At 48.9% G+C, this 24,182-nt stretch overlaps 9 protein-coding genes across 9 annotated transcripts; 2 read left to right on the top strand and 7 right to left on the bottom strand.

The window, feature by feature from the left end:
• Positions 1-496: 496 nt before the first annotated feature.
• On the bottom strand, positions 497-2,806 carry N7518_005266 (uncharacterized protein; the record flags this gene model as incomplete). The annotated part of the gene is made up of 3 exons (XM_057186193.1): positions 497-889; positions 955-1,733; positions 1,792-2,806. 3 exons carry the CDS (start codon positions 2,804-2,806, stop codon positions 497-499), a joined length of 2,187 nt encoding a protein of 728 aa, XP_057042963.1.
• A 1,435-nt stretch (positions 2,807-4,241) lies between these two features.
• N7518_005265 (glutathione S-transferase family protein) lies at positions 4,242-5,056 on the bottom strand (the record flags this gene model as incomplete). The annotated part of the gene is made up of 2 exons (XM_057186192.1): positions 4,242-4,800; positions 4,887-5,056. The coding sequence occupies 2 exons, from the start codon at positions 5,054-5,056 to the stop codon at positions 4,242-4,244; spliced, it is 729 nt and encodes a 242-aa protein (XP_057042962.1).
• An 831-nt stretch (positions 5,057-5,887) lies between these two features.
• On the bottom strand, positions 5,888-8,199 carry N7518_005264 (putative AMP-binding enzyme; the record flags this gene model as incomplete). The annotated part of the gene is made up of 4 exons (XM_057186191.1): positions 5,888-5,993; positions 6,065-7,655; positions 7,720-7,975; positions 8,029-8,199. The coding sequence occupies 4 exons, from the start codon at positions 8,197-8,199 to the stop codon at positions 5,888-5,890; spliced, it is 2,124 nt and encodes a 707-aa protein (XP_057042961.1).
• A 494-nt stretch (positions 8,200-8,693) lies between these two features.
• On the bottom strand, positions 8,694-10,420 carry N7518_005263 (putative arginine transporter; the record flags this gene model as incomplete). The annotated part of the gene is made up of 2 exons (XM_057186190.1): positions 8,694-10,189; positions 10,249-10,420. The coding sequence occupies 2 exons, from the start codon at positions 10,418-10,420 to the stop codon at positions 8,694-8,696; spliced, it is 1,668 nt and encodes a 555-aa protein (XP_057042960.1).
• A 1,220-nt stretch (positions 10,421-11,640) lies between these two features.
• Positions 11,641-12,241, bottom strand: N7518_005262 (MARVEL domain-containing protein; the record flags this gene model as incomplete). Its single annotated transcript, XM_057186189.1, has 3 exons — positions 11,641-11,740; positions 11,822-12,107; positions 12,163-12,241. The coding sequence occupies 3 exons, from the start codon at positions 12,239-12,241 to the stop codon at positions 11,641-11,643; spliced, it is 465 nt and encodes a 154-aa protein (XP_057042959.1).
• A 1,033-nt stretch (positions 12,242-13,274) lies between these two features.
• Positions 13,275-15,422, bottom strand: N7518_005261 (uncharacterized protein; the record flags this gene model as incomplete). Its single annotated transcript, XM_057186188.1, has 4 exons — positions 13,275-14,285; positions 14,341-15,210; positions 15,298-15,354; positions 15,408-15,422. The coding sequence occupies 4 exons, from the start codon at positions 15,420-15,422 to the stop codon at positions 13,275-13,277; spliced, it is 1,953 nt and encodes a 650-aa protein (XP_057042958.1).
• Positions 15,423-16,002: 580 nt separating this feature from the next.
• On the top strand, positions 16,003-17,580 carry N7518_005260 (ubiquinol--cytochrome-c reductase subunit 2; the record flags this gene model as incomplete). Its single annotated transcript, XM_057186187.1, has 4 exons — positions 16,003-16,242; positions 16,314-16,488; positions 16,569-17,428; positions 17,485-17,580. 4 exons carry the CDS (start codon positions 16,003-16,005, stop codon positions 17,578-17,580), a joined length of 1,371 nt encoding a protein of 456 aa, XP_057042957.1.
• A 1,371-nt stretch (positions 17,581-18,951) lies between these two features.
• On the bottom strand, positions 18,952-21,244 carry N7518_005259 (uncharacterized protein; the record flags this gene model as incomplete). The annotated part of the gene is made up of 3 exons (XM_057186186.1): positions 18,952-19,994; positions 20,068-20,508; positions 20,563-21,244. 3 exons carry the CDS (start codon positions 21,242-21,244, stop codon positions 18,952-18,954), a joined length of 2,166 nt encoding a protein of 721 aa, XP_057042956.1.
• Positions 21,245-21,989: 745 nt separating this feature from the next.
• On the top strand, positions 21,990-24,157 carry N7518_005258 (phosphate-sensing transcription factor PHO4; the record flags this gene model as incomplete). Its single annotated transcript, XM_057186185.1, has 3 exons — positions 21,990-22,496; positions 22,545-23,571; positions 23,625-24,157. 3 exons carry the CDS (start codon positions 21,990-21,992, stop codon positions 24,155-24,157), a joined length of 2,067 nt encoding a protein of 688 aa, XP_057042955.1.
• Positions 24,158-24,182: the final 25 nt, after the last annotated feature.

The raw sequence follows: 24,182 nt of genomic DNA, 5'->3' as shown, positions 1-24,182 counted from the left end.
TGGAGTACTATTGCTTGACTCCATGGGATACAGCGTTGAGTTATTTATACCAGGATAGATAAATGCAGGTAGCTTAGGGCTAACTCGGAGCAACCGTTCAATTGCCTAATCGGGAGATATCGATTGTGGAACTCCGGAGATGTATAGTCTTTCATTCCGATTAAATACTTATATCATATCGATGTATCTGGTTTGAATTAAAATGTATTCTAAAGTCTAGACAACATGCTTGCGGGTTTTGGCGAAGCATCTCACTATATTTCCCCGAGATGTCGTGTATGTACGTGACTCAAGCTCAGAGCTCGATTGTATTAGATGACTTAGCAATTTTGGTTCCTAGAGCAGCTTTTCTGCCCCATACAGCTATGTAAATAATGCAAATAATCCGCATGAGCGGTAGTTTATTCAAAGAGAAGAAAACAATAGACCTTGAAAATGGCCGAAGGTAGTGTTGCGAGAAGCATGATTCCATCAAGTCATATATTGGATGATCAACTCAGTTGAAATTTAATAAAGGGTCCTGCGCCCAGTGGATGTTGTCAAGCCACGCCATGAAATCAAGATTACCATCCAAATCACAACCGTCGAGCCAACTTTCAGACAGATCAATATCCGGAGTCACCGGGGGCAGTTGGGGATATTCAAGTGAAATAATTCGATCGAGCACCCGACGAATAAATCTCGCCCCTTGTTGGGAAATCTCGTAACTCCCTTCGTGCGGCTGTACCAGGAAGATCAGATGAGAGACAAAAAGATTAAGCTTTTGGATAGCAAGTGAACGAATGTTGGCAGGTAACGGGGTTGGTGATAGATTCGATATCTGAGGGCTATGCTCCGAGAGCAGTTTCGAAGTCAGGATTCCTGCTGCAGGAAGACCAATGTAGCATAACTAGAAAATGATGAGCTTATGATAAACGTTTCATGGCAGTATTGAGGGGGCCAGAGCAGACTTACATCCCACGACATATTCGCCACCAAGTGAGCAGACTGGGTCTGCATGGCAATAATGTCTAATAGAGTAGTAACTATTTCCAAAGAGCTTTCGATGAGTCCTCGCGAGTTGATCCCAAGGCGCTTGAGCAAGATCCGATGTAGCAGAAACTCCTGGTACGTAAATTCTATGTGAGCGAAGGCACGGCCTTCGTCTCGTGCAGATCTGTAAGCACCTGCTGCAGCTTCTTCGGGGGACCATTGCAAGAATGAGGGAAGGCCTTTTTGCATCTGGCGGGATTCCTGAATCAATTTTCTGTGCGGTTTCTTTTGGTCAGTCACTTTATCAATATAAGAAAGTCTATAATGGGATACGAACTCAACTCTGGCTGCAATATGTTGAGTAGTAGGACTCAAAGACAATTCTAAAATATTTTCCCGTAACAAGCTCGTTAGTAGCACGACGCGCAACCTGACGCCAACGGTCAGATCTCCTTCGGTGTTCCAACCATGCGCGTCGAGATTCTGCATTTCCTTTTCTCCTTCGCTTCGTGGGAGGACCATCTTGTCATAACTTATGTCTAACGGAAGCGGAAGACTACAATATCGAGAGCAGATCCGTGGGGGACGCCCCAAAGAGATCGCTAACTCTTTATCAATTGCGTATGCGCACACCATGACTCGCTTTCGTATCTCCACCAAGAAGAACGGAAAGTTTTCTTCGATGTCTTCACCGGATTGATGCAAACCAAATGCGTAAACAATGGTAGATAGATCGCCGAGATTTTGCCAGACCCTATAATCTATCCGAATTTCAGTCATTCGTTTCTTTTTCAGTGGGTACTATTAAAGAGTGATTACCGCTGTTGCCAAACATCGAAGTCAAGAGAACTAGTTGCTGGGTCATGAGCCAGCAAAATGGATCGCTAGTCGTTCCAACACCATTGCAAAATTGGCAACAAATATCTCCAATGGCGGTTGCGGTATTTCTGAGATTGCTCTTTGCAAGTTTCCACGGGTTGCGATGTGTGAAGACCGGGTCATCATCAGGTGTATGGAATAATGCTGTTCCCAATAGGGCGAAGACAAGTCCAATTGTCTCCCATCTCGCTGTGATTAAATCGAAATACTCAGGCAAATTCATTGTTTGATGTGTCCGGATATCTTTGGATGTGTTGACAAATATTTGACGGGACAAGGTGGCTAGCGATGCATGGGTGTCCTGAGAGTTCCGGACTGCGCTGTCATACATTTTCTCCATGGAGTCACACAAGGCTCGAGCCAAGGGAGGACCCAGAAACCATCCCGGGGATATCTTGTTCTTTAGTTCAATGATCTCGTAGAACCAACGGATCTTCTGCAGATGTGATAGAATCTGAACGCCTAGCAACACCTGACTGGAATCGCTCGGTGAATACGTAGCTGTTGGTATTGTCGCTTCTAGTAGACTGTGTGGTTCTTCGACGCGCAGGGTATCTTCATACTCTTTGGCGGAGACCAGCCCTAAAAGTCCCGGTGCCAGAGTCCGCTTCTCCTTCGCAGTCCATCGCGCGATATGCTGGTCACATAACGTATTCCCCTCCTCGGTAACCAGTGGTACATCTGATGGCAGAATTGGCGTTGCTGAGCTGGAGATTCGATCAAGACGAAAAACCAACTGATTGTCTGGGCGTTGTTGCCTCTTTGTTTTCCGCGATATCATCCTGGGGGCGCGTGCGCCCGGCTGAGTCAATGGAGCAGGATGGTAAAAACAGTTTTCGACCTGGCCGTGACTGAGACATCGACCGCAGGTGGGACTTTGGTGGTCGCATCGTAGTTTGGACTTCCGGCAAGGCTCGCACGATGCCATTTGTCCATTTCGACGAGGTGTTGTCATTTTGTCCGAATTGGCTAGGAATACCTATGAGGCTTACTATTTAACCGGTGAAGTTATACTGATAAGAAACAATCAAGGACGTGAAATGTCTACTAAATAAAGCCTCAGGATCGGACTTCGGCATCGGACTTCGTTAAATTTCCTATTCGGGTAATCAAGCTGGAACTCCGAATGAAAGATAGCACTAATGTTAGCGGTCATGGATGCGGCCTATGACCTTCACTAGGCCCTGCTTTAGCCCATATTATCATCACTTCGCGAATCGAAGTCCACTACAGAACTAGCCTGATGCTCATTCTATCCTGTATATTACCCTCGAATCTCCAGTACTTTGACTTCAATTCATACACTCCAGGTTTTATTACTCCATGATAGCTAAAACAAGTTTCCGTTCATATAGCCATAATCTCGTCGACCTTTCATCAATTGGTAAGATGGCCGAGTTGGTCTAAGGCGCCAGGTTAAGGTATACCTTGACTCTACAACTAGCAATAGTTTCCTGGTCTCGAAAGAGGCGTGGGTTCAAATCCCACTCTTATCATTACTTTTTGTTTTTCGCTCATTCTACCTCAATCTAAAGCTTTTCTCAGCTCAATTGAGTTATTTTTGGTGTTTTAATGTAGAAGTGGGCGGTTGATACATTTTAGGGTTGTGCGTGGCAGATCCTCATTCTATCAAACTTTGTTCTAATTCCGAGATTTTATAGGCCAGACTCTCTCTCGCTAGTATCACTGGATTAGTTACATTATTCTCCTAGTTATTCCGTTGTATACTATATGTTATCTTAGAATACATCTGCCTAGTAATCGAAGCTGTAACTAATCTGACTGGCAAATCAAATAAAATGAAAATGAAACAATGCAAATCTAATTGCAAGCCATGTCTATGGCCTGTAAAAGAACAAAAACAAAAAGATATGATAAGAGTGGGATTTGAACCCACGCCCCTTTCGAGACACGGAGACAGTTGTATACCATCGGGATCAGGTTAACCTGAACCGTGCGCCTTGGACCAACTCGGCCATCTTACCAAGCTATGGAAGATCGCAGCATCTTTGGGTCTATGAGCCAATGACTGAATTAGGGGTTTCAGAACCAGTCATGCTGCTATTCATTATACTGCTTTACTTGTCAATTCCTTATGTAGAATAAGTCAACACTGGAATTTTATCTTGCTTTATTATCCTTGAGTAATATCTTCATTTAACCGTTGGTAATATGCGGTGGGACCATCGACAGACCAACATATATATATCCAAGGCTGTACATGCATATCAAAGTCACATAGGCGGCCTTTTGTTCCAACCTGTATAATTAAATTGGGAAGCATGGCATTGTTTGACGAACACTGCATAGTCGTATGTACTGCCTAGCTCGAGGGAAGGACCGTTGGCCCAACCGACAATACATTGAAAGTAGGCTAGACCGTGATTCAATCAATCCTTCTTTCCCATGTAAGGCAGACATGCCTCATAAACCTCCCCGTAGCCAGGGTACCCGATCATCCTCTGAAACACGCCCTCATCAACCACCCTAATAGACTGAAGGGAACCGGCAATGAAGAAATCAGTGTAGCTTGGCCGCGCACCAAGCACAAACGGTCCGTCCGCCTTGTTTGTCCGGATCAGCTCGCCAACAGCGCCCATGGCGGCGCTAACATCATTCCAGACCCGCTCTTCTTTGTCCCCGTCAAGGAGATCTTCAAGACGGTGCCCGAGGGAGGCTTCGCGTGTGCGCCGGAAATACTCTTGCGAGCGTGGTGATAAAATGCGGATCTCGCGTGGCATCACTGACGAGTAGATGGCCTTGCCAAGGACACCGCGTGCCTTGGCCTCGATCTCCCGACCAAGTTCTGATGTTAGTGGTACGGGCGGGTTTGGGTAAATCGACTCTAGGAACTGCGCGATAGGGAGCGAGTCCATAATGTATGTATTAGTTGGCACATGTTGGATTGCGGGGACAGTGTATTTGGCGGAATTTTCTGGAACCAGGCCACTTGGTGATTCGGGGTTAGCTGGGGATTCCCTCACGCGTAAACAGTGCTGGAAAGGATGAAAAACACAAGGGTAAATGTAACGCACAGTTCTTTTAGCGTGGGTTCAATGTCCGGAAACTCGAGGAAAACAGTCTTGTAAGGAATATTCTTATAGTTGAGCATGAGGCGAATGCGCCAGACAACGGGAGAGAAGCCGACGTTCTTAGTACAGGCCAAGTCGTACAAAACGATATCGGGTTCGGAGTGGGCGGCCATTTATTCCGGCTGCGTTCCAAGCAAAGGTTAAGAAGGTAAAATGAAATATGAAGTAAACGAGGATCGGGCGTTATGAACAGAAACTGGTGGGGGAAGTGAGAATATTAGAATCAGAATGATGACTCTCTTTACGAAGGACCCACCAGATCTTAAGCTATATATAGGCACTGCAGGTTCTCTAGGATGGAAACGCTATATATAGAAGAAGACTATAAGCTGCTACCTGGTCGATTAAATACTAAGTTACTAGTGTGTTTTATCGCTCCTTAAAATAATGATATATGGGCGCTATCATATCCCGAAATCCAAAGACCAACACTAGCGTGAAATAAATTTCCTTCATAGATTCAAAGATGCTACGATCTTCCATAACTTGGTAAGATGGCCGAGTTGGTCCAAGGCGCACGGTTCAGGTTAACCTGATCCCGATGGTATACAACTGTCTCCGTGTCTCGAAAGGGGCGTGGGTTCAAATCCCACTCTTATCATATCTTTTTGCTTTTTTGTTAGCGAGCATTATCATTTCCCCTCATAATGATAATTTATGGTGTTGGTGGAGAGGACTGTGGTTTCTTTTTGTCGAACATATAGTGTGGCGTAGAGTAAGCCTTGTACAAGACATAACTATAAGAAAATGATGTGCTCGTAATCTCCAAACTACGAATGACCCAATGTAGTAGCGCACCAAAACTCCATCAGAATGTTCAATATACTACAATGTACAGACAGGTTCTATGTACAGTTCTTGAACCGAGCCCGCGAAGAATTGCCAAATGCCAAAGTGAGAACACGATGGGAAACAATAATGCATAAAAATAAGTGCTGGAGCCACTACAGCTTAGCCTTGGGAGCAGATTGCTCCTCGACGGCCTGCTCGTAGAGCTGATCCAAAAGGGAACGGTATACCTTGACGGTAGGGGGACGCTTGAGCTTGAGACTATAGAAGGAGAAAATAATGTTAGCAATGCTAGGATTACGGCGACGGAAAAAAAAAAAAAAAAAACTTACGTCGGGGTCAGCAAGTTGTTCTCAACGGTGAACGGCTCCACCTTGAGAGAGACATTGCGGATTCTCTCATAGCCAGCAAACTTGTGCTTCTTAGCCACGCGCTCAAGGTCACGGAGCACAGCACGGCGGACCTTGTCGTCGTTCAGAGATTCCTTGACCGCTTCCAAGTCCGTTGGCGCAATGGTCCTGCCCAGAACCTTGCTGGCATATGGAGCGAAGAGGTCAGGCGCGACACCGAAGATGCCAACTAGGAAGGTCTGCAAGCTATCGCCGTGGACATAAGCCTGGGCGATGTAGCCCAGCTCGGAAAGAACAACACCCTCAAGACGCTCGGGGGAGATGTACTCGCCCTGGGCGAGCTTGAGCACGTTCTTGCGGCGGTCAATGATGATGAAGCGGCCTTTTTCGTCGATTGTGCAGACATCACCAGTGCGGAACCAGCCATCCTCGGTGATGGCACTGCGGGTCTCTTCCTCGTTCTTGTAGTACTCGCGGAACATGTTGTTGCCGCGTAGCAAGAGCTCACCACGGGGGAACGGCTTGTCGTCCACGGAGTACTCCATGTCTGGCAGGGAGACCAGACATGCCTCGACGCAGGGTGCGAGGCTACCGCAATTGCCAGCAGTCAGATCGTAGACCGGCTGAGCGGTAGCTGAAGCGTAGGACTCGGTCAAGCCATAACCTTGAAGGACGTCGGTACCGGTGGCAACACGCAGGAAGTTGTGTAGAGTCGGATCCAAAGGTGCGGAGCCAGACACCATGTACCTGGCTCGCTCCAGACCAAGAGCGGCAGTCACCTTCTTAGCCCAGATGCGATCGTATAGAGCGTGCCTGACGGTCGCCTTGGAAGGATCGGGATTCTTCATGTTCGCGGTTTTGGCCGCAATGATGTGTCGCGAAAGAGCGCCCTTGAATCCGGGCTGTTCAACTGTCGCGGCACGGATCGCGCTACCAAATCGACTGTAAAGACGAGGAACAGACATGAAACCGGTGGGCTTCAGCAACTTCAAATCGTCGACCAACTCCGCGATGTTTCCGTGGAAATAACCAATCCGTGCAGCACCCCAGAAAGCGGTGTGCTCTGCCAGACGAGCATAGATATGAGCCAGCGGCAGATAAGAGGCCGACGTATCACCTCGGGCTTGGCTGATAGTGATCAGACCGCAGGACGTGGCGGCCACCGCATTGCCATGCGTCAGAACGACACCCTTGGGGGGACCAGTGGTTCCGGAGGTGTAGTTGATAGTCACAATGTCCGAAGCAGAAGGAGGATTGTATCCGCGCTTCGAGGCCAAACCCAGCTCCTCAACCTGATCGATAGTATAGATCGCCAGGCCCAGACCAGCGGCCATAGACTCGAAAATGGCACGCTTCGAGTGACCGGCCTGCTCACCACCATCCAATGGGTCCAAACTGATGATGATCTTCAAAGTTGGGAGAGAAGGCTTGAGCTTGATCAGAGAGGCGATATGAGGTAGAGAGGTGACAACACAGCTCAGCTCAGAGTGGTTGATAATGTATTCGGTAGCGTCTTCGGACAGGACGTCATAGATCGAGACGGAGTAAAGAGATTGCGAAACGCAAGCCAAATCTGTGCATGGGTTCAATTTAGCGTCCAATATCTTGAATTCTTCGCCCTCACAACCTAAACTCACCAGTGATCTGCCATTCTGGCCGGTTCTGGGACCAGAGACCGACACCATACTGGCCGGGGCGATGGCAGTCGTGCTTGTGGTGCAGCTCTACTATACCAGCACCGAATGCGGCGCGTCTCTTCTGCACAGTCTCGTAAGTGAGCCACTGGTATGGATCAAAGGACTTGGTCGTGGAGTTATACGGACGCCAACCGAGGCAGTCATTCTTGGGATGGCGGATGGCGGTCGACTCGAATATATCATGGGCTGTGGTGACCTAAAATCAGTCAGTATAAAGATATTCTAACATTCGCGCGTGCGCCTCTGTACCTCGGGGTCCAGTGTTGTCAAAAGTTCCTTCTGCGCATTCCATGCTCGGTATACCGGACTGCGGCCAGGCTGTTCAGTGCCGGGAAGAGCCACGGAGTAAGCGACGCCTTTGGGGGGTGCTTGCTTGAGCTCCTCGGCCTTAGCCAAATGGGTAGGTTGTGAGAAAAACATGTCTAGTGGGATAGCGATCTGTGGTCAGCGAGAGAATGAGTGAGAACAACAGGCCGACGAACCAGAGATCTATGTGAGTAAGAAAAGAGAGAAAGGAAGGAATGCCCGAGTGATCCGGATATTAAAGGGGGCAAAGAGTGTGGGGGAGAAAACTGGAGTCGCAACAAACCCGGAGCAACCGACTCTTTTTGGACATGAAAGACATGAGCCGAACAAGGGACCTCGGCTGTTTTGGGGGTACTTGCCACAGGGTGGTACCTCACATAGTATCTCAGGTACCTACCCGAGTGGAGCTGCTTACATATTCCACATAATTTGCTGGACAACTCACATGCACTAATCACATGGACCGAGATGGTATACTGTATCATGTATGAAGATATGAGATATATTGTTGGAATATAAACATTGAAAAAAGAAAGAAAGAAAATGATGACACCTATATAATATGCAAATGCAAAGAAAAAACTAATATACAGATCAGCAGTATCTAATTAATCGCAAATCCACTTCCATGCCTTGCCTTGCCATGTGGTTGGCTCAATAGTCTCCCATGTCTCATTATCAGCAGTGGTACGGCCGGTATCCAGGTCAGCTTCAATGGGCTTGACAAAGGGAGGTCGGTAAATGATCCTGTGTCCCGCATATAACACCACGAACAAAATCAAGCTCAGGTAGTTGATGAAGAAATCCTTGACTTGGAAGTTCGGGATAAAGGCAGTGAACCCCTGGGTGAGAATGATCAGACAATTGAAGAACAGACCATACCACGAGTACCAGGGCTGCCAGATGGCCTTGTAGGGCAGGATATCCCGAGAGATGTTACGAGCCTTAAGCGCCCGTTGGAAGGCAAGGTGGCAGGCGTTCAGTGAAGACCAGGTGATGAAACCAGCCACACCCGAGATCTGGAGTAACCAAGTGAACACTGTGCTACCTGCATCGGAGACGTTCAAGAATCCGAGCAGACCAAAGGCCGCCGTGAAGAGCACACTGTAGTAAGGGACACCGTGCTTGCTGGTAATCTTGAACCAATGAGGGGCGAAACCTTCCTGGGCCAGACCCACCAGGATACGGCTCCCGCTGTAGACGTTGGAGTTGGCCGCTGAAAGTACCACGGTTAGAAGAACGGCGTTGATGATACTGGGGAGAGCCGCGACGCCGGCACGGTTGGCGGCAATGACGAAGGGCGAAGCGTTGGCGTTCTGAGCAGAAGCACCATCTCCCTGACTAGCCAATAGACCGGGGTCGCTAGAGGGCACGAGAATTCCGAGGAAGAAGATTGTCAGGATGAAGAAGAAGACGATACGGAAGAAGGTTTTGCGGATAGCAGATGGGACGGTCTTGCGAGGGTTCTCGGTCTCACCGGCCGCAATACCAACCAGTTCGGTTCCCTGGTAGGAAAATCCGGCCTGAATAAGCGTCGACCAGAATCCAACAAATTTGGCCAACGAATCGTTTCCTTCAATCAAGTAGGGGACGAATGGACCTGGGTGCACCCAGTATCGGAAACCGAGATACCCTTCTTTACCGACACCGGCATTCATACAAATCGCGAAGATCATGAAGCCAATCACGGTAATGACCTTGATACTCGCGAACCAAAACTCGATTTCACCATAAAAGGCCACAGGCATCATGTTGAAAACGATAATGACGACCCAGAACACGCCGATGAAGATAGCGATGGGAATGTTGCTGTCCCAGAACTGGATAATCAAACCGGTTGCAGTTAATTCCAGCGCAAATGTTGATGCCCATGAGAACCAATAGATCCAACCCATAGCAAAGCCCAAACTAGGGTCAATCAGGCGAGCAGCGTACGAGGTGAAGGCGCCAGGAATCGGGATATATGTTGCGATCTCTCCGAGGGCGGTCATGACCGAGTACACGATCGATCCAACGAAGATATAAGCGATGAGAGCGCCCACGGGGCCTCCGTGAGCAATGGCGGTGCCGCTACCAATGAATAAACCGGTACCTATTGTGCCGCCTTCGAAGAGCATTAGCCTGAAGATCCTGATCGATGATATATATATCATGCTAACTCACCAATGGCAATCATCTGTAAATGTCTGCTCTTCAACTGCCGCTTGAGATCTGGCAGCGGGTTCGCCTCGCGCTGGGCACCGAACTTCTCATAGTCGATATCATAGGCAATGCTCTGTGCTTGGACTTGCACAGGCAATTCACCGCTCATCTTTCCCTCTGACTTGTCAGCCATGTTTGCTAGGGCAAGAGGGGTGGCTTGAAGATGGGATAAAGAGGAGAAAGAAAGGATCTGAGAGACTGCAACAAGTATCCACTCGATTGAGGCAAAAGAAGTCCGAAGACAGGCTTTTTCCTCGGTGGAGCAACACACGAGACTAGTACTACGTCCGAACATCTTTTGATCTTACCGCTCCCATACCTGGAAATGTACGGGTCTGTCCCACTAAACAAAATTTTTCTCACCAAATAGAAATTGTCAGAATTAGTTATCTTTTGTATAACTAGCCCACTCATATAAGGTACGTATACCTAATACTACCTTATTTTCTCCCTCTGGCTAGTTAAAGGAAGAATAATAAATGTCTAATTTAATTTCTAGATATCTTATAGAGAAGTGAAGACCATATTTATAAAATACCATACATAAGAAATGTATATAGACATCAACGAGCTGCCATTTAGAGACAATACCAAATAGAATAGGCCTCCTTGATACTATATCTATTAGTTATACTATATCTATTATTACGTATATCTCGATTTTATGTATCTTTTGTATAGGTATACCATGTAAAGATATCTAAAATCCTACAATTTCTGTCTGAGAAATTTCTGTCTGGTTCCCACCTGGGCACGGGTGGGATGGGTGGCGTACCGTGGGATGGTAAGACTGGCTATGTTGTACGTAACCTTGGAAGCGATAGTTAACTACGGAGTATGTACCCGTGGACCACGAACTGTACCTAGTTACATAAAAAGCTTAGTTATCGGCTCTTGCAACTTGACTTCATTACAAAGCACACGATGCTGATAATTCAAGGCTTTGGAAGATCCACGGTTGTGTTTGGCATCCCCAGGTCCCGAATGTTCGGAAGACTCTTATCATGCATTGCAGATCAATGAGATAAATGCCCACATTCAAGGATACGTACATAGAATAGACTACATGTACATCTTATTCAACGCGATATATCTAACTAGTTAATCCTCTATATTCCTCTTGTCAATCCTGAAATAAGAATCTACTGTGGCAACTAATCATGTAGCCACATGCTCGGCAGCGGGCTTGGCGGGGCCGGGTTGCCGTTTGCGGAGATTAACCTTGGAGCTACTACTAGTTAGTCATAAAAATGACACTACATGTTAGACCTGTGATCCGGTTGAAATTCATAAGAGAAACATAAAGGTCGCTATTCAAAGGGTATCATATCCAAATCAAGAAAAATAAACACTTCAGACTCCCATCTGCACATTCGTATGTGTTTTCGCTTCTGCCCCGCGGTGGTGCATAAGATCGACAATACCGAAATAGCTGGTAACCGCAAAAAGTACCCTATATGCCACACAAATCATAGTTAGCTCTCTGTCAATATGTACTATCATATAACGACAACCAAGAGTAAAAGACACGTACCATTCAATAGCCCCAAATACCGTTGCTGCCTGGAGCGAACTGCATGCACTGCCATGACACCACTTCGGCGCAGGCAATATCGCTCCCAGAGCGATAAACCCGGCAAACCAGAAGATCATGGTAATCACTTCAACAGCCGGAATCACAAAGCGGTGTGCAAGGCGAGGGAACCATATTGGTGCAACGACGAGGTAGGGCACTGCTACAAAGGCAGTCCAGCAACCGAGGAAGAGGAGGAAGTTGACGGTATCCGAGTATGACCATCCATTGTAGAATAATGAAACCACTAGAGACTTGTCAGTTGTCATGGATTTTCAAGAATCTGCTCTCAAGCAACGGACCATATCCTGTCAAACCGATCACAATCACGCCGAAGAGTGCTTGGGCGATTCGGACGGGGTATATCCACGGGAGGGTCATCTTCGATAGGATGTTATGTTAATGTGAATGTGAACATGAATGTGAAATAAATTTATCTGTGGATTTGTGTCGGAAAAAACTCTTTTTGTAGGAACCCCAGGCAAGGTATGGCAAGGTATAACAAGGCGCAGGGATCGGGTAGCCACCGGCGTCGCGCCAGCGTCATAAATATTTACAGACTTGGCGATTTTGATACCAATAGGGCTGACGTAGGGGTTTATTTCTGCCTTGAATAGGTGCCACTTTCGGTTTCTCCCGCATTCTTTGACTGTTTATTTGCCGGTTTGTTTTGAATTTATACTGCCTAATGCGCCTCTTTGATGTCCTTTGATTACTGTTTAGACACTACTATGCCGCCTGGTCTCTATTAATACATTGCGCTATTTTTCCCTTTCTTTGCTGCCTATACGAAGTAGTAAAGTATTCAACGCTAGTCTCGTATATTCTTGGCTAAATGGTGCATGTGAAGGGCCTATGACGCGGGGCTGCCGATCTTCGTGGAACGGGGCCCCAAGTTATACAAAATGTCTGGATTATTTTATAAACATATAGAACGTGCACTTCCAAGGCTGTTTATCATATCTATCAATCATATTAAGAGTGAAGGCAAGGAAATAAAATACAAAGAAAATACCCACAAAGGAGCCCTACAAAAGATACCAGAGATGGGTAATTTGAAGGTCGTCATAGCTTCTTATCAGCATAGAGTTGGACGAATGCTGAATTCTAGATCCTGCACTGACATAGAGACAAAGCCAAAGAGACAAAGCCTGTTTCTCACATTTGAGATATGTATTCATTCCTTTTGTGGCGGTGAGCGTATGCTACATACTTACTGAGACAACGGAGTATCTTAGCTACGCCTTGAAGGAGCGACCCTGGAAACATGGCTACATATCTCCAACATATGTCTGAAGAATAGACTCGCAGAACGAGCATGGAAATGTCATTTGCATCAATTCGTCGCTCATTCGCCTGTACAGATTTATGCAACCCCAATTACTTCCCAGCCTCCATGATATAAACATAGCAATCAATAATCACGGAAAACAGCAACCATGTCATCTAATCGAGATACCTCCGCCAGCAGCAAGGCTTCCTTGGCCTTCCAGTTGCGAAGATGTTCTAATTCCGCCTCCGAGAGGAATTCTTCCTCGTGGCCCTTGACGTCGGTTCGTTCTGTCTTCTCGAGGAAATCTCTCTCGCGGCCACGTTCGAATTTGATGCGCTGCAGGCACCGTGACATGGCTTTGTACGTATCCTCCAGCATACTGCTGCACACTCGATCTGGATCGTAGTACCACAGGTAGATTGTCTTGGAAGGCTGACGCTGTGCGTCACGCGGCACTTCCTGCAAGTCCACAAACCCTCCAGTTTGCATGCTAGCAAGCGTCTGGCGCAAATCTTTGAAGGGTAGGAGACTGATTTCTTGGAGTCGTTTCTCGTCAAGCTTACCCTTGGCATGCAGGACGCGGACCACCCGCAGTGCCACATCTCCATACCGTGATTCAATCATGCGCTCCAGTTCTAAATGGCGGAGCTTGCGGGCCAGGCCTCGGAATGCAACTCGCCACGTTGGGAGCCCGGAGATGACGTGTTTTGTGGTAAGGTTCAAGGGAGGTTGTGAGAGAATACTAAGGTGCTGGTCAATTCCGTAGGCGCGGTTCTGCCCGCTCGGTTCATCTTCATGCTCGTCACCATTCACGCCATTCGTCTCATCATCCAATGGTCGCTTGCCGCGTCGGTTTAACACCGTTGAGGGCTCCATCGGGCCAATACATCCTGTAAGATCCAGATTCGGGTCAACGTCTTCGACGATTGAGCTCAGTTGAATTGGAGCAGAATATTGTTCGCCTTCTTCTCCTTCACGAGGGATTTCATAAGAGTCTCGGCAGCGGGCTGTTTGGTATTCAATGCGCCGAAGCAGACAGTCGTAAATCTCGACTGAGGCGGAAGGTGCATCTTGCTTAGCAAGGTCGAGGAACCGCGTGTTTCGAAGCGCCACGTCGAGTTTCTCGTAGTTCACCCGAACGATAAGGTTAGACTGGTAATGGTTATTAGTTGACCCGAAGCTGTGGCAAGGAAAAACGAAAGCTTACATCCATTGGGATTGAATCAACGCCATCTTCATCTTCCGACCAATCATTATCCTCTTCCCCCTCGTCCTCTACATGGTCCCCGTTGACACCATTGGTGCCATTAGGCGCCTGCTTATTGGACTCCGAGTTGCCATGATCGCGTTTTCTTTTGGCGCCTTGAGGGAGGCCGTTGTATATTAGGCCCCGGCTCAGATCTCCTTCAGTTCTTTCCTTGACCAAGTCCTTCGCCTTCTCCTCAATCTCCGTTGCTTGCTGTTTGCCTTTCATTTGTTTGACATCTGGTCTTGATGCGATGATTCGGGAAGCATCTATCCAGTTGTCGTTCGGACTTTGGAAATGTGCCTCTCGAAGGCGATGGATGTATCCGTGAGAGGCAAGACTCTTCAAGGTGGGATGAAGGCGCACCGGTTTTTCGCTGACAACATGATTGCCGTTAGGAGCAGCTGAATCTTCTTCCTTTTCCCCGTTCCCATTGACCGTATCTTCGACCGTATTTTCGACCGTATTTTCACCCTGGTTAACCCCATTCGGAATGCGCTGCCTCTTGGATTGAAGCTCGGGAAGCGTCTCGAGGTGGGCGATCGAGGAGTGACCGAGGCTCATAATTGCTTCCAACACCTGAGCCGCGTATTCTCCCAATCGAGTTTCAACAAGCTGGAGAATCTTTCCAGATCGCACGAGGGAGTATGCGGCTTGTGGATTAGCTTCGTAGTAGGTATTGCCATCATCGAGGGAAGTGAAGTGGTATATCAGGTGGTGCTGGATCATAGCGGAGAGACCATGGTGCAATTGGCGATCTGTCAGGCGAGCGTAGAATCTCAACCGAGGGAGAGTCAGTCTTTCATAGCGTTGAAGGACGGTAAAGATGCGCTGCGAAAAGTTGACTAGTTAGCCCTGTTCCTTCCCCGCTGTCGCAAGGAACCACGATAGCCCGAGCGTGTGCACAAGATGACTCACAGCAAAGAGCTCTCCAAAATTGTCTTCGATCAAGAGCATACAAAGCTCGGTAGAGCACTACGTTCATGTCAGTAAGTAGCTCTCTCGAGGTTAGCGGGACAGGCGCATACCTGAGACATCATCATGGTGGGCTAAAAATATGAGAAGATTCACCACCAAACCTCGAGAGGGGGCACTTGAGGGTCACCGAATGCTCATGAAGGTTTACAAGCTAGCAGATACCTGCAAGTCCAAAAATCCACTGCCGATGAGATGCAATTGTTCTTTTGTTCTTATTTTTGCTTATCGGTATATTCACGTGATATGGCCAATCAGCTGATTCAAATGCCTCATTCAGCAACGTTGTTCAGAGACAATGGGGAAACAATAGAGATACTCAGGACTTTCTTTTGAATAGAGATATTGATTTTAAAAACGCTCAATTAGACTATAACAATCGATACAAAGACAATAGAAAAGTCCTATATAACTACTACTCGCAATAAAAGTAACTCCGGTTCCGTCCGCGCTTTTGATTACTTGACCGCTGATTGGTTGGAGTGACGAGTCGGGATCTTGAAGCTTTTCGTGACCTCCCAAACTGCCTCTTCTCTCTTGCTCTCTCCGCATCCCACCTCCTCCCCCGCCTCATTTGCGCCTCTTTACAAACCCAATTCGGGTTTATATCTCTTCTTCTTCTCTCACAGATTCTCGGCACAGGCGACGATGCTGTCGCGATCTTCCCTCAGCCGAAATGCGCCGCGTGCTTTGGCCGCCGGCCGTCGGTCCATGGCCTCCGCTTTCAACCCGGCCTTCCAGTACGATGTTTCCGAAGCCTCCGGCGTAAAGGTCGCCAACCGTGAAGTTCAGGGCCCTACTGGCACCCTGGCTCTGGTTGCTAAGGCTGGCTCCCGTTACCAGCCCTTCCCTGGGTTCTCCGATGCTCTCGATCGATTCGCTTTCAAGGTCGGTCTTATGGCATCAATTGATTCATCTCAGGTATAATTGGTGATACTAATCATTCAATTCCTCAATAGACTACCCTCAAGCGGTCTGCACTGCGGATCACCCGGGAGACCGAGCTGCTGGGCGGTGAAATCTCGTCGACACACTCGCGCGAAAACATTGTCCTCCGGACCAAGTTCCTCTCCAAGGATCTGCCCTACTTCACAGAGTTGCTGGCCGAGGTTGCTACCCAGACCAAGTTTGCAGGTGAGTTAGTCCCTTTTGATGTGGTGGATCGCAATTATATGAGCATCCTTTGCTGACTCGGGCCCCTTCGATAAAATTAGACCACGAATTGCACGAGGTTGTCAGCAAGCTCATCAAGTACAAGCAGCAGGCCGTCCACTCCAACCCGGAGACCGTTGCTGTCGATGCTGCCCACGGTGTTGCTTTCCACCGCGGTCTGGGCGCCTCTATCACCCCCTCCCAGACCTCTCCTTACGAGAAGTACGTCTCCGGCGATGCCCTCGCAGAGTTCGCCCAGAGCGCCTACGCCAAGTCCAACATTGCTCTTGTCGCCAGCGGCCCCAACTCCGCTGAAGTCACTAAGTGGGTTGGTCAGTTCTTCAAGGACACCCCTGCCGGCCACTCCTCCAGCAAATACAACGTTCTGCCCTCCGTCGCCTCCAAGTACTACGGTGGTGAGCAGCGCATTGCCTCCAAGATCGGCAACGCTGTTGTGATCGCCTTCCCCGGTTCTAGCGCTTTCGGCACCGCAGGCTACAAGGCCGAGGCTTCCGTTCTCGCTGCTCTTCTGGGCGGTGAGTCCACTATCAAGTGGACCCCCGGCTTCTCCCTTCTGTCGCAGGCCACCAAGGGCTTCAACCAGCTCCACGTCTCTACCAAGAACAACGCCTACTCTGATGCCGGTCTTTTCACTGTCACCCTGTCTGGCCAGGCCGATCAGGTCGGCGCTGCCAGCAAGAACGTTGTTGATGCCCTCAAGAAGGCCGCCGCCGGTGAGGTCGCCTCCGAGGACATCAAGAAGGCTATTGCCCTCGCCAAGTTCCGCGCTCTGGAGTCCGTCCAGACCCTCGAGACCGGTCTTGAGGCTACCGGTTCCGGCCTCATCCACGGCAACAAGCCCTACCAGATCAACGAGATTGCTCAGGCTCTCGAGAAGGTCTCCGAGCAGCAGGTCAAGGAGGTATGTTGTTTCTCTATCCACATTGTTGATTTCATGATGCTAACAGTTACCCGTAGGTCGCCAACACCTTCCTGACTGGCAAGGCCACCCTCGTCAGCGTGGGTGATATTCACCAGCTGCCCTTCGCCGAGGACCTCGGTCTGACCGTTTAAAATCCCTGTATACATTACACTGTAGAGAGGGAAAACTATGTTCCCTTCGTTTTGGATTTGATGTGACCACTTGTGCCTAGATTCATTGCCCATATCTCTTTTGTTCTTTTAAGGGTGTAGTTGACTGTAATACGATTGTACCTTATCCTTTATTTCCATTTTCTTCAGTAGACCTATAGATTTCCTTGCCTCGTGATGTGGCCATAATCCTGGGGCGAGATATAATCTCATGCCAGGGATTGACCATTGCTTCTCGTCTTCACACTCTTTCGTTGGACCCCGCTCTTCTATTTTCCCTGGCAATATCCAGATTTCGCTCGTATCATCCCATAGAATTAATTAAGATGAAGATCTATGCAGGTTTGTAGTATATCTCATGTAGAAGAGTAAGGACCGAGGCTAAGATTATATCAATCTTGCTCACGCCTATGCTATCTAACTGCAACACATAGACATCACACATTCCTAGCATTATTTCCAAAAAAAATCGATACAACAATATGAGTGCTGGCGGTTGGCAGGCCAATTGTCGATTTGATTGATATAGATAGAGGTTCATTGGCTACATCCTTTATGACGACATACTTCACTAGTAGCAAGGTAAATGAACAAAAAGCAACAACGACCTTTTTACTAACATCATAATCAAATGTCATACATACGAAGGTCGTCTGCACAATTAAGCGTCTTTTCCCGCCGTCTACCTAAGAAGGGGGAGAAAATACTATAAATTTACGGAGACTGCTGAAAAGACTACCAAAACGACATGACAAGGCGCTGCCAGACTATAAGACTAGTATCCTTGTTATTATTCTATAAGGGCAAAAGATAATGCTCGCTAACAAAAAAGCAAAAAGATATGATAAGAGTGGGATTTGAACCCACGCCCCTTTCGAGACACGGAGACAGTTGTATACCATCGGGATCAGGTTAACCTGAACCGTGCGCCTTGGACCAACTCGGCCATCTTACCAAGTTATGGAAGATCGCAGCATCTTTGGATCTATGAATGGAAATGGCGAAAACGAAGTCGATATAGTTCAGACAATGTCCAATCTCAATGATAGACGAGATAAAAGGATTAAGATGAATCACTCAGAATAAAAATCAAATAAAAATCACGTTTATCATTTCCCTGTGAAGTAATCCCTATCCGAATATGCTACGTGACCCTGAACCGCAAGGAGAATAGTCCCAGAGCCGTAAGACACCGGCCATAAGACGCCGAAGGAAGATGATAGCAATGATTTCCGAAGACAAAGAGCAGAGAAACAAAAACCCATCCAGTAGGAACGCTTCAGACAACAAACTAGGAGACCCTAACTCTATAAAGCCAATATCACATACTCATACCCTCATTATCTCATCGACCTACCGTTCCATAGTACCACACCAATAATCGACCCGGAAATCCGAAAGACTGCGCGTTGGAAATCCCCAAGTGCGCGCAAGCCAGAGCGCCAGACCACCAACAACCCCTACACTCCCGACAATCTGAACAAGCATCCAGCTCCGATGTCCGAGTTCGTCAATCCAGCCAACCACGCCGAGCGGGTCATGCGGACTGTACTTCGCGAAGCGATACGCCGCCCCGGAACCGGCATGTGAGCGCATGACCTGGAACCCACCAGGGCTTTTCTCGTCGATGGGGCCATGCAAGCCACAGAAGCCAGGCGTCTGTGAAAGAGGCACCAACGAGCCGTCGATAACACACTCGCCTAGCCGCTCGGTGAGCCATATAGCGCGCTCGCCGCGGGCTATCGAGGTGTATCGATTGCGCTCGTTCTGCAGGCTGCGCTGCAGGTCTGTCGCCCATTGTGCGAGGCGGACCTGCGCCATACGCTCCTCATGTCGGGTGTAGTCTGCGATGCGGGCCATGGCATAGCCGGGGGGAGAGCCGGGCGACATAGAGGTTCCCGTGACGGAACGCCAGCTGCTATATGCATATTCGGACCCATTTGCGGTAGGACCCAGCTGCGCACTAGGTAACGGCATTAAGGGAGGGAGCGAATACGAGTCCGTGCGTTGCTGGAGAAGTTTCTTTGCGGCAGAATGGCGCATCCAGGCTAGATTGTCGCGATCAAACATTTTTGTGACTAGGGCGTCTAGTTCGGAGGGTATGAGTGGTTGAACGTAGTCTGGACTCATTAGAGTGCTTGCATCCATTGTTTCGGCATCGACTGTTTTCTCGGAAGAGACGGCATAAGGGGGTTGGGATTCGAGCCCGTCTTGACCGTTTGGCAGATCACCGAATAGGAATGGTTTGATTCCGGCCTCGCGAGCTTGTTCGTGGAAGCGGACTTTCAAGTGAGTGACTTGAGTCGGGGTGAGGGTGTCTGCTTTGGATACTATTGGGATTACATTGCTTAGCTCGCAGAGCTTGCGGATGCATTCCACGTCTGTTGAGAGGGTATCTGCACGTAGAAGGTTAGCGACCGGGAGTTAATTTGGGATGTATCCCTCGGAGATAGAATAGAAAAAGCCTACCAGTAGAAATTAAATATAAGATGGCATCCACCTGGGATCCACCATTCCCGGCTAGGAGATTTTGGAAATCAACACTAGACCCACTGAGCGCAGTGGTGGCACGGAAGAATTGTTGTCTCATATACTCCCCGATAGCGTCGCTTTGACCTGCTCGGCTTAGATTTGTCGCAGGCGTGTCCACGAAACAGAGATTCCTCTCTAGCACAATTTCCCCCATGCTTTTCCGCCGCTGAAGGACGCGCGAATCTTCCAGATCCGACCACCATGAAGGATAAGGTTTGGTGCTAGCATAAATTTCCGTAGTAGCAGTCGATCTCCCCCGAGATCGAGGCCGGGAAGATCTACGGCGTCCCGAAGAGGTCATCTGTGGGATGGCGTCGACATGAACGATATCGTCGCATGTCTGAACGATAGACTTAATCAATGAAGTCTTACCAGAGCCTGATTTTCGAGACAATTAGCCCGTGTAATTTCTCTAGAACGGTTGAAACCTACCAGGAGCACCAGCTAAAAGGACCTTGAATCGTCCCATAGCTTTCCCTCGCTCAGTGAACGGTCGCCGACTAGGCATTTTGATGCTTGGCATGATAAGCTGGGAGGCCGCCCCACCTGGGCCCAAAAAAGGAGACTCATGGGGCATTTCGTCTTCATCTCCAGATCCCATAGCCTGACTATTGATTTCATCTGTGATAGAGATATCGTCGAGTGGCCGCAAAGACTGGTTGGATATTGATTTAGGGCTGCTGGGCAGCGACGATGGGTCATCGGGGATGCCCAACGTAAGTGGGGTCACGGGCCGAGACACTGTATGAACGGGTGATGCATGTTCAGATGATTCCCCGGTGTCTGAGTTTAACGGCTTTAACGTTGACCGGCATTGTGCGAGGTGCGATTCTAAATCGTCGGTTGCCTGCTTCAGGCTGTCCTCTGCGGAGTGATTGCGGGGCCAGGATGGGAATTCTGATTGGGACAGAGAGGTATCTAGGCTTTGTACTCCATACATATTCTCTTTGACATCCTCGGGGCTATCTATCGATATACTGGAATCCCAATCCGCGACATGCGGATTGCGCGATAAGAAGAAGGTCGCAGGGGTTGCAGTGCGGGGATCGAGGGATGGGGATGGGGGATGGTCGGAGGGTTTGCGAGAGAATGGGAGGTCTGGAGTAGGTCTCATCATGAGGGCATATCTCACAGGAAAGATTACCGAACAAGCGAAGTTAAATAGGTTACGAAGCTCTCCAGGGGGAAGTCTAAAGTGATCATGTCATGCCTGTTGCTCAGGTAAGCCGATATCACGAGGTGATAAACCCCTCAATCTCTGCCTGAGGTATCCATGCATATGGATTTATATTCCACCTGCACCTGGGAAAACCCTTGGAGTTGATGTGTTTGAGTCATAGTTAACTATCTAACTATTACCTAGTACTACTTACTACTCCTTCTTACTTTAGTAGAAATATAAATCTCATGCATATATCCCCGGAAGCTTGTCCGTATTCCGTATCCCCACTGTGGGTTAAACGGGACAAAAAGAGATTTGGACTATACGAAGTACGGACGTCGGAGAACATACCTATGGGAGCACTCCATAGTAAGCTAGTACTTTTTTACCAGGTTCTTTCAGCATGCACTATAAGCACACGCGCATCTAGCGCAGGAATAAGATTAAAAAGGCGTATGCCCGTACTTCGTCTAACATCCAACACAGTGGCAAGGTGCCGTTGCCGACCACGGAGGACCGTCTCCGCCCCGAAGGTTTTTGATTCTCCACTTCATCTCTTCTCTTCTTTTCGATTTCCCCCCCCGATTGTCCGGGTTCTTCCTTTCTCGGATCTTCTCTGTATGCTGCAGGTGGCTACTTCAACACCCAGTTCTCTCTCGGCCTAATTGGCCCAACTGGATATCTCCTATTTCAAAAAATGGAACAACCAGCCATGTCGTGGCCAGAGCAGCTGCATGAGAATAATCTCATCAGTGCGCCTGGTGAGGAAGAATTTTCCAACCTGTTCGATTTCAACATACCTTTTCCCGAAATCGAGCACGGACCAGGAACAGGGAATATGCAACATTCCCATTCCCTACCAACTTCCACCGGCCCAGACTCGGATATGGCTCACCTACGATCACATGGCATGCAATACTCGGGCCAGATGGAGGGCCTCATGGATTTCAATGATAACACACAGTCGCACACGCACCACGGCAACTCAATGCCTTACTCGACTCCCCATATGACGCCAGGCTTTTGCGCGCAGCAACCATCGCCTATGTCGCAACCGCCTACCCACCAACATTATATGCAGGGCCACAACATGATCCCTCCCACCCCGAACAGTATCGAGATGCATGGCAATACCGCCCGATACCCCCATCGCGTGGACGAAACGGATATGTACGACGGATATTCGCGCATGAACGAGGAACAGGTTAGTCTTGACACAATCCGAGAATGAATTTGCTGGCTAACGACCTAGGCCCTTTACACTCCTCTTATCTCACCGGCTATGACGCCCCTGGAGAACCAATTCCGACTCCCCGAATACACAATCCCCGGCGAATACTTTACACCTCTCACCTCTCCCGCCCTCGAGGCCCAAAACTCCGAATCCAGCAGTTACCAGTACCACGCAAGACAGGTTTCGGATATGGGCTTCGTTCCCACAACTACGGAAGTGAACCCTCTCCCTGGAAGCTCGGCTCCACCTTCTCCTAGCATTATTCGGAAGCCCAACACTCGTCAGCGGCCATCAACCGCTAATCGGCTCAATAACACACGGAAGGTCAAGCAATCACCCATTATTCGGGCGCAGCGCAAACGCAGCACCTTGGCTACCAACTCGGAGGAGTTCTACAATAGCCTTACCCAGGAGATGAACTCCACAAAGCCGCAAAATCAGGGCATCCGCTCACTCCAGCTCAGCAGCAATGAAGGTTCCGGCCAGGACTCGGTATCCCCTGAGCCATTGTCAGAACCGATGATGCCCCCTCCCGCTCTTCCTCCCCCTCGGATGTCTCCTGCAATTGCTCCCCATGTTCAAAGCTCTTCTCCCGGTACTGCTGCCACCCCTGCGCTTTTGATGCGCATTCAGCGGAATCAGCATTCGCAAGACCCCGCAGGCCAATTCCGCGGCCAAGCGCAGCTCGCAGAGCCTGAGTTCCCAGATGATATAATGGAAGATATATCACTTCCAGAGGCGGCCGCTCCTTCGCAGCTGCGTCCGAGACCCAACCGCATCGACACCGCTGTACGGACTCCGTCAATCCCCACGAATGGAACACCTTTCTTGAGTCCTTCGGCGCACGATAAGCCTCTCAGTGCCTCTCTTGCTCCCAGTCCACGCACAACTGCAATGCCATCTCCCAGTGGACCGGTCCCTCGGAAATCAGATACCAGGGCTGCGTCTAATCGGAAACGACCTAGTTTGAGTTCCACCCAGGCCAGCCCACAGCTGCGACCCAAGATTAGTCCCAGCATTCAGCCACTTATGAAAGGCAGCGAGGGTGAGTCTTGACCAGAATTGAGTTCCATGGCTGTTATACTAACTATATTCTAGGCATGTCACAAGATGCGCTTTATCTTGCATCAAAGTCCAACTATCAACACATTCTCGACGGCACTCTGCCATCGGGTGTGAGCTATCCAGAGGCCCTGGCAGAGAACCTGAGCTCCAAGCGCACGAACCACAAGCTCGCAGAGCAGGGGCGCCGCAATCGAATCAACAATGCGCTTAAGGAGATTGAGCTTCTTATTCCGCAGGAATTCATCGATGCACGCAGCGCGAAGGACGCCGCAGAATCCGGTGGCAGGGCCAACGAGAAGGAAAAAGAGAAAGAAAAGGCCAACCAGGCTATCAGCAAGGCTACCGCCGTGGAGATGGCCATTGATTACATCAAGGCCCTGAAGACGACTTTGGACGCAACCAATGCCAAGTTGGCCGCCGCCGAGGCCAAGCTGTCGGACAAGCCCTGCAAGGAGAGCTCAACGTCAGCTTCAGTCGCTCAATCTGAAAAGGCTCCAAACGATGTTGCCAACTCTGAAACGAAGAGTTTTGAGACGAAGAGTACTGAGATGAAGAGTTCCCCGTGATGAGAATGTATTACCAATATGACCA

Source organism: Penicillium psychrosexuale, assembly GCF_028828465.1.
Source record: "Penicillium psychrosexuale strain IBT 29551 chromosome Unknown utg000003l, whole genome shotgun sequence".
Taxonomy (NCBI): Eukaryota; Fungi; Ascomycota; class Eurotiomycetes; order Eurotiales; family Aspergillaceae; genus Penicillium; species Penicillium psychrosexuale.
The sequence above is the reverse complement of the archived record's forward strand: the minus strand, read 5'-3'. Positions and strand labels throughout refer to the sequence as shown.